The 9729-nt window shown below is 42.7% G+C and overlaps 1 protein-coding gene across 1 annotated transcript; it reads right to left on the bottom strand.

The window, feature by feature from the left end:
* Positions 1–8275: 8275 nt before the first annotated feature.
* LOC124870879 (olfactory receptor 11H6-like) lies at positions 8276–9199 on the bottom strand. Its single transcript, XM_047369702.1, has one exon. It carries the CDS (start codon positions 9197–9199, stop codon positions 8276–8278), a length of 924 nt encoding a protein of 307 aa, XP_047225658.1.
* Between the last annotated feature and the right edge of the window lie 530 nt (positions 9200–9729).

The following is a 9729-nucleotide window of genomic DNA, read 5'->3' as shown; positions in this document are numbered from 1 at the left end:
GTGAAGCTCATGCCTTCGACAGAGCCAGTCTCGGGTACCCTTGGTGCACGACTGCACCTGACCACCCAGGGAACTGCGCTGCGCAGTCATGATTAATTTCTTTGCTCTTCGAGAAGTGCAGGGGTGAAACCTTACAACCCCAAAATAGTGGAAGGTGTACACCTGGAAAACACCTTCGTACCTGAAGTGATCTTAGCACTTTGGGTGGAGAAGTCCGCAATCAGCAGGGAGCTATATGATCGTATGTGCCACCTTCTGAAGGCAACCGGAGTCTGCACCCTCAATGTGCAGGTTGGCAAGAGGCAGCTCTCTCATGCTTTTAGTATTGTTCAACACCTGTACCCTCCAGTTTTCATCGGGGCAGACCTGCTGGTACGTCTGGGCGCCCAGTTAGACACCTTCAACCAGGTTGTTTGGGCCGGAGCCAACGCTCCCTCAAGTCCCTTCTTGGGAACCCCTGAGGTCATGCTGTGAGGACAAACCATTCCTCAGGCCTGCCAGGTCATTAGTGAGACCAATTCACTAATACCGCAGTGAACAGCAGGTGTACCGATCCACCTGATAGTCAAAAAGGGACAGTAGCTTTAGAGCACCCGTGTTTTCTTTCAACTTCTTCCCTACTTCCGGGAACTGAGCCTGGTAGTCTGTGGCACACCCATGCTTGAGCTGAGCAACCGCTCAACTTATTTATTTGGTGGAGAATCCAACCCAAGTGCCTATCCAGGTAACCACAAGAAAACCCCTGGGGATGATAATAGACAGCTACTTTCATGACTTCGAGCTAACCATCCCCATCATTGGAGACATGCCCTTATTCGTGTCAACTCCACGTATAACTCTCCCATTTGGCCGATGTTAAAACCGACCAGGTACCCCTTTCACGCTGGCCCATGATTCACCTGGACCAGTAGCTGGCTAAGGTGAGAGATGCTCGCTTTTTCTCCACAGTGGACGTGGCGAATGGCCAGCAGGATCCAGGCCATCCAAGACATAAAGGCTCCAATGAATGTGTCTGAACTTCGAAGTTTCTTAGGGGTCTGTAACTACTCCCGCCAGTTTATTGAAGACTATGCGGAGATGGCCAGACCCCTCATAGAACTCCTGCGCAAAGACATGCCTCTCACTTGGGGAGAACCCCAAGAGCATTCTTTCCAGCTCTTGAGCAGAAACCTGGTTCTGCTCCTTTCCTGGCCTACCCTGATAAGGACAAGGAGTTTCAGCTTGAAGTGAGTTTCTCTTCAAGCTGAAGCATTGAAGAAATATGACCAAGACATGCGAGTTGTCGCATACGCAAGCTGACCTTTGAGTAACATAGAGGTTGGGTTCTCAGACTGTGAGAGGGCTCTGCTTTCTACAGTCTGGGCAGTTGAACATTTCCGCATTTACATTGGAGGGCAGAAGGTGATTATTGAGACGTGCCATCAACCAGTCACTTTCCTGAACAGCGAACGATTGAGAGAAGGAAGAGTGTCCAACAGTCGCATCGCAACATGGATGATGGCACTCCAAGGTTATAATGTTGAGGTGAAGTACAGTCAGAATAATAAAATGGTGTTGGGACAGGGGTTAGCAGAATGCCAGTGCTGTGAATGTGATACCGTAACGACCGCCATTGACACACCTGCCACCTCCCCGTTTTCTTCATTGAGTCACCGCTACTTTGATGAAAATGTGTGCGAAGGGCTCCCAAGATCCTACATTGAAGGGTGCGCCTTCCTTCATGAAGGTCGATCACAAGCTGGTGTGGGCATCATCTGGGTTGGACACCACGCCACCGAACCAAACCACTACCAACTGGGGCCGAAAACAAGTCAGTATGCAGAGATCGCAGCAGTACTCATCACCCTCCAACAGGCTACAGCCCTGGATATCAAACAACTGGTGATCTGCTCTGATTCCAACTATGCTCTGCACAGTTTCATCTCCCACCTCCCGGTGTGGAAAGAGAATGGAATGAAGAATGCCAGGAATAAAGAGGTAAAACATTCAGAACTCTTCCAGGCATGTGACCATCTCACCACGGAACAGGGTATGGTAGTGTATTGGAAAAAGGTGAATGGTCATTCCAAAACACTGGGCCCAGACAAGAAAGGAAATGATGAAACAGACTGCCTAGCCCGATTGGGAGCTGATAGCAGAACCCCTTGGGGCGTCCTCCCTCTCAGACCCCTGCTGTCTGTGCCGTCACTCGGCGACAGACGAGGGAGGGGTGTGAAGACCCCCAAAGCTCTGGGGAGACTCTCCACCTTGGACGTAAACCCAATGATACTGACTTGGCAACCATGCAGGACCAAGACCCTGACCTCCACACCACCAGAGAGCTAGTAGCTAGTGGTCTGTCAGTTGAACTGTCACCATTGGCGACGGGTGAGACCAAAGAACTGCGGACCTTCCGACGTAACCTGTCCCATCTGAAGTTGGAGAAAGGTTTGTTAGTCTACACCCACAGGCGCGGGATGCCTCGATGGGTGGTCCCAACTGACCATAGGGGGGTCATGTTAGCCTACGTTCATGACTCTCCTGTAGGGGGTCACAGGGGTTTTAAAGCCACAGTTCATACCCTCCAACAGGTGGCATACACCCAAGTCTACATCCAAGGATGTTTGACCTGCTGTCAGTTCCAACCATCCCAGCCACTCGGTCGGGCTCCACTTCAGCGAAGGGGGATACATTCCCGTGGTCTCACCTGCAAATCGACTGGATTGGACCAGTCCCAAAATCAACCAGAGGTAATAAATACCTCCTAACATTGACGTGCCGTTTCACTAAGTGGGTTGAATGCTTACCTGCACCAAACGACACACGGCTGTTCTTTTGCTGAACCATGTTTTCAGCCGGTGGGGTCTTCCCCTGTCCATCAACTCAGACAGAGGAACACATTTCACCTCAAGCGTCATGACAGTGCTTTTTGATATTCTGGGAGTGGAAGTAAAATTTCACACTCCCTACCACCCACAATCATCGGGTCAGGTGGAGCGGATGAACCGTACCATAGTGGCCATGCTAAAGAAGTATGTTAGCAGTAATGGAAAAGACTGGGACATTAAACTTCCTTTGGTCCTGATGGCCATCCGGTCCACCCCCCAACGCTCCACAGGGATAACCCCCTTTGAGATGATGACTGGAAGGCAAATGACCCACCCACTCCATCTGCTGAACCATCCCGAAGATGTGAGTGTGACAACTGCCTTCACAGCACATCAATATGTTGCAGACTTGAAGGAGCAACTCAGATCCCATTTTGCTCAAGCACAAAAGAACCTGGAAGTCAGCGTAGAGGGCGCCGAAGCATATTATGACCAGAAAGCAGCCCACAGTCAATACGAAGTGGGCGAAAATGTTTTCTATTTCAAATTTGCTCAACCAACTGGGCGTTCCAGGAAATTCCTCCCAAGCTGGGCAGGCCCCTTTGATTTGTTGGGAAACTCTCACCAGTGGCGAGAGTTAGTGGAGACATTAGTGTATAGGGTCAGCCAGATAGGTGCATGTTTAAAATAAACCACACCTAGGGGTTTTAGCACCTCCACCTTGGCCCAGAGTTGGCCCTAGTGGCAGTCAATGACTGGGGCCAAAATAAACCACACTAACAACTTTCTTCAACAGAAACAGTTAAAAATATAACGACCCTCCAGGGCACAGTTGTCACTGTAAATTTACACTCCACTCTAATTAACAATACCCTGCATGCACTTCAAACCCTCACAGAAGTGGTCAAGAATGATTGTAAGAGACTTGACAGACCTGATTAGAGAGGTTAGTTCATCGGTAGACAGCCTCACCGAAGGACGGATACCTACTTACCTAGCTCCACTGGATTTAGTAGAGAAAATCCTAAAGTCCGCCACGAACACATCTAGCTTATAGCTTAGGCAGCGCAATTCCAATTTTCGTCAATCCGGATAACCTAGAGATAGGATTTATGCTCAATCTCCCTATTATCCAAGGAGCAAATGTGTACAGGCTTAAAACAGTGTTAAATGTCGGGTTTGGGAAGGACAATACACACGTACACCTGAAAGCCCCTTCAGCTTACCACGATGCCGATCCAAAACTTTATCTAATTCCCAATTTAGACCTGTGCACCCGGATAAAAAATGAACCGGAGCAGACGGGAGCGGGAGCTAACCAATAGGAGGGAAAATAAACTAGGATCAATTGTCTTTGGAAATGTAAAACTGAGACTTTGTTATAAACTTTAAGAAAAAAAAACTTGGCTCGACGCCGCCATTGTGTCGTTTTTTCCCAAGAAGCATTTACTATAATGCGAGTCAAACGAACTACACGACCCACAAGCCAACAGTTCTTCTGCTCGATGTTTTCCACCTGCGTTCAGAATGGAGGGAGCAAACGCAGGTGGAGAACTGGACGTGGTAAAATTGGATTTGCAATGTAAAGTCAGAAGTAAGGACTTATCTATTAAACTCATAGAGCTGACAAGAAAGTCGCAAATATTACCGAACTTCAGGAGAGTTGAATGCAGCGGTGTTTACACGCAGTCTGCTGCTTGTAAAACGTGTTTAGTCGTAATTAAGTTCACCAGTGATTAAGGAACACTTGTTAGGCAAATTCTGGATTGAATCAGCTCTGCATCTCTTCATTCGTTAAACGAAAAGTATCATCACTTGTCAAGTCTCATCTGACCAACAAAATTGCTCGCATGTGCGCTAAAGATTTAAGAGCCTTTGCCACAATAGAGGGGAAAGGTACGGAGCCCGCGAGGGGACATGGGTGAATTTTCTTTTCTGTTGCGTCCCCACGCAATAATTTTGTGTTCGCTCGCAAAAGTTGTTAATCACATTGAGAAAGCTGTGCATTTTGGAACAGCAGCACATTTGACAAACTGCTCATAAAACAAACAACACTGATATGGCATTGATATGGTTTATTTGTCATATGCAGGTTAACATGCAGTCAACAATGCAATTAAATGCTTAGGATAAGAAGAATCGTTCAACTCACTATAAAAACAAAAGTGTCGTGCAAAAAAAGTACACTTCATGCAGCAGTAATAAGCAAATAAAGTGTCACAGATGTGGTTTCGTTCAGTATTATTGTCCAGAGTTCAGCTTGTGGATAATAACTGTCTTTAAGTCTGATTGAAGATCCTTTTATTTAAGGCATATTTCAAAATAAACTCAATAAATCTCAAAAACGAGTCTCCCACAAAGTATTGCGAGATAACACAAAGACTATTGTGAGTGAACGCAAAAGAATTGCGTGGGAACGCAAACGTTTTGCCAGCGAACGCTAAAGTATTGCATTGTGACGCAAAAGAAAAAAATTCCCCCATTTGAATCAGGTGTGCTGGAGGATACACACATCTAAAACCTGCAGGGAAGAGGTCCCTGACCACCAGGGCTGTGAACCATTGAGATACAGTTTCTAAAATGTGAAGGCAATGCCTTTTTGCCCTTTTGTTCACCAAGTACATTTCTCTTGCTAGGTGCATTTTTCTTTTGTTTCAGCAACTTGAAACATAAAAGTAATGTCATTGTTCAAAGGAAACAGTCACTTAATAAATGAGTAAAATACAACTATGTACATTTTGTTTATTCAGCTAAGATAGGCATGGTCTGTTTCCTTGTTTGATATTTTATTTTTTCTTCATTATTATTCTTTTTACTTTAACTGGCCTTTACTACAGCTAAACACAGGGACCTAACTGGTCCTTCAAACAAAGAAATTCCCAAAAGACTAAATGAAGAAAACAAAAATGGGACTGTCCTTTAATGCTGAAGTGCTCAAAAAACTCAGCGACTTGTTACTTTGTTTATTGAGAACTGTGCAGGTCTTCCTGCCACTGTCTCTTTGTCCTGCAGGATACACAAGCAAAAGGCAGATTTTGGAGGACGACTTGAGGTGTTAACTCTGCCACAGACCTTTGTACATTTGGCATTCACTGATGGAGTAGCCTCCGCTTCCTGTAGTTGCTCCCCACCATGGTCTGTACTAGCCTATAGAACACCACCTTTCCATGGGGCTGGCCCTAGATGCAGTGCTGAGAGATGTCTGTCACTGTTACACGTCTTGCACTGCACAGGGTTGTCACAGTCTTTCTATGGGTGGATTAAGGACAGCACCTGAAACAGATGTGTTTTTCCTTCAGATATGTTTTTCTTTCCTCCAACATTTGTTTCTGAAGCCACAGCACTTTCTCAGCGGATGTTGCTTGCTATGTAGGGGGCACTGTTTGTCAGGATTACCATCAGATCAGGTTGCTGCAGCGCTGTTCCTGTTTGCTGAGTCTTCAGTCTTTTTCATGATGTTCTCACCTGGTTACTGGTTAGGTTACCTTTTTTCTGGTTTGTCTGTGCACCATGATCCTGTTATGCAGGCGAAGCTGGGGTCATAGCATGTTCGCAGATAACAATTACCAAGATTGAGAATAGTGGGTATGGAATCCCATGTTGGTCCTTTTAGCATGATCCAACATTTCTTGTAGGGTATGCAGGAGTTTCTGAACAATAGGGCTGACGCCATTGGAGGGGTTGAGATACAAGAGGCTAGGTAAGTACCCTTCTGTCTTAGCTGCTTCGAACTTAATAAAAATGTCTCTAAGTTCCCTTAGTTTGTGATTGTCCTTGACTGAGATTTTGGGCAAATCTTCAACCTCTCCGAGGAGGAGGTCCTCGATACTCTCCAAAGAGCCGCAAAACTCTTCCAGGCTCCACCACAACATCCTGTGATTTGGGAGTGTAATACAGATCATCCTGTAAACTGCGGTTAACTGCTGTTCATTAGGAGGACCTTATCAAAACCAAAAATCCTCAAAGTCTGCAGAACTACTACATGTTATTTTAGATTAACAGGCGTTAACACTGATGTTCATTGTAAATCATTTTTTAATTAGGGAAGATGTCTGGGTAGGCACTGAGGTAGAGAGGTGAGATGTTTGGATAAAGGGAAAGTTGTGGGGTAAGGTAATTGTCTAAATATTTTATGCGTAGGTGTCTAAACAAACATTAATAAATTTAACATTTTAAGATTTGTATTTGTTCCTTGTCTGTGCGAATACAAGTTAAGAAATTACAAATACAAGTTACAACTTTGGACAATACAAGTAGAAATCACCAGTTTATGAGAATGTATCACAGAATTTACAAGTATGAATCTAAAACCTAAACTAAAGTTGTTGCACGCCTTACCAGTTGGTGGCAGTAATGCACCTGTAAGTTGTTCGCCACACTCCGTTAAACAAGAAGAAGAAGAAGAGAAAGTGGGTCTTTTGCTGTTCCAATGCAAAGATCTGTTCTCCCAAATAAATTAACCAAAATAATAAAATTACTAAATCATTTAATCTTTTAAATGTAACAGGCCTCTGTTGATTTATTTATATGACACAAGTTGGAAACATTGATTCTCTTGGCGAAAAAAGAAGAAAAAACCCCCCACAAAACTAAAAAGAATAAAAAACAAGACATAAGGAACAGATCTTCCTCTTTTTCTTGTTTAAGCGGGGTTGGCGAACAACTTTCAGACTTTACCGCCACTAACTGGTAAGGAGTGTAACAGTATCTTCAGGGATTTATATTCGTACACGTAACTTTGTGACCTGTACTTGTATTGTTGGAAAGTTGTAACTTTGTAACTTGCATTCGTAACTTCTAAACTTGTATTCTCACAGAAGAAACATCTGATGTCACACATATGTATAAGTTGACAACAGCCAACGTATTTTGAGAACAATAATGTTTACATGTGTGACAAAAATGAAACAATCACATGTAGATAAAGACATTTTAACAATTTGTAATGACAGGGCTAATCACACTAATATTCCACTCAGACTTGAGAAGAGAAATGTGGTAAAAAGCATCCTGATGTCACCAAGTCTTCATAGAAAGATTTTATTTTGAGCCTTCTGGATTCATCTTTCTTTTGAAAATAACAATCCTTAAGCGGGTATGAAACATAAGTCCACCTTCCTGTATCAAACTGTTTTTATTTTATTGGTCTGATGTAATATTCACATCATAAATGTCATTGTGTCATTAGCTGTAAGTGGGAAATTACCCTAATTAACAGTAATAAAGGATTAAAAACACAAGTCTGTGTGTAATTATTCTAAATACAGCCTTTTTTTTTAATGAAGTGAGTTACTGAAATAAATTAACTTTTTATTAGTATTCTAATTTATTGAATATGACTGTAAACTATATGCAACCTAGACAGAAAACAATTGGCTGAATTTAATTAAAAGAATTGAAAACATAAATGGAGAAAACTTAATCAAAACAAAACATAAAAGGATCAAAAACTTAAGACTACAGGATGGTCATTTGATTCTCATAGTTTCCACAGCTTTTTGTTGGATTTTTGTCAACTTGAAACCATAAATAAGTGGATTCATTATAGGAGGTATGATGAGAAATTCTATAGAAACAAAGTACTTAAGAGTTTGTGGTAAATTCTTGGCCTCAAATCGAATATATATAACATCAAAAAGTATAATTATTGAAAAAGTTAACAAGGAGATCAAATGTGGCACACAGGTTTGCATGAACTTTCTCCTGTTTTCTATAGAACCAAGACATGTTTTGATGAGAAAAATGTAGGACCACACAATTATAACACTGTGTAGAGAATAAACCACTATTGTGGTATTTGCAACTATGCTGGTCACAGAAGCTTCAGCTGGAAAACAAGCAAGCAAAACAATGCTCCCATTCATACAAATTAGTCTGTTTAAATACGGGCTGCATAACTTCAACCTTGATGTAAGAAAAGTGTTTACAGCTATAATGCAAAAAGGTATTAACCAAGCAAGACAAACTGAAGTGATGGCTCTCTGCTTTGGCATGACAGAGTGGTACTGTAGTGGTCGACATATAGCCAGATACCGATCATATGCCATGAGGGCAAGGATGGACAGATCACTGCAGGCAGAGGAGTACACCACCTGAGCCTGCAGAAGGCAGCCTGAGTAAGAGATGACATGAACAGGAGAGAGCAGATCCCACAGAAATTTGGGATAGAAACCTGCTGTTCCATAAAGGGAATTCATACAAAAAACACACAGCAGAATATACATTGGTTCATGGAGCTCATTATTAAAGATTATGGTCAAAACAATACAGACATTTAAAACAATAATTATGAAGTAACACATTAAAGTGAGAAAGAAAATAGGTGACCTGTAATTCCTTGTCTCATTTAAACCTGAAAGAAAAAACACTGAAACTGCTGAAACATTATTCATCTTGGTTATGGAATGTGACTCTGCTCTTCAACCAGCTCTCTTGGAGTATCTAATGTTGTTTCTCTGTTGAATGTAGCAATGCCTACAGTAGCAGTGGGATTTCAAACCAGCCAATAACCCTTCCGACAGATCTCATTAATTTGGAGGGAGGCTGTTACTTTACAAACTCTCACCTGATTCCACAGAGACAGACAGATGGGGTAGATATCGAGGAGGAACCACAATCAGACTCCAACTACAACAGTTAGGACAAACGCCTCTTTCCTAGCCTTTGTCAAAACCCAGACCAACTCCCCCTTAACTTAATGCTGCCCTTTAACCCTCACATCAAAGGATTATTTGGTAATGATTCACAGGTGTTTGTGTTTTGGTTTTCTTTTGTGTTCCTTTCTAATTATTTCTGGGTTATTTCTAACTATTTGGTTTTTGCAACATCAGTTTATTCATTTGTGCTTAGTGTTTTATTTTATTATTATATCTTGTGATTTATGTATTTTGGTTACTCTCCTATGTTAATTTCAGGCTTTTTC

The sequence above is a fragment of the Girardinichthys multiradiatus genome, chromosome 7 (assembly GCF_021462225.1).
Source record: "Girardinichthys multiradiatus isolate DD_20200921_A chromosome 7, DD_fGirMul_XY1, whole genome shotgun sequence".
In the NCBI taxonomy this organism is placed as follows: domain Eukaryota; kingdom Metazoa; phylum Chordata; class Actinopteri; order Cyprinodontiformes; family Goodeidae; genus Girardinichthys; species Girardinichthys multiradiatus.
The sequence above is the reverse complement of the archived record's forward strand: the minus strand, read 5'-3'. Positions and strand labels throughout refer to the sequence as shown.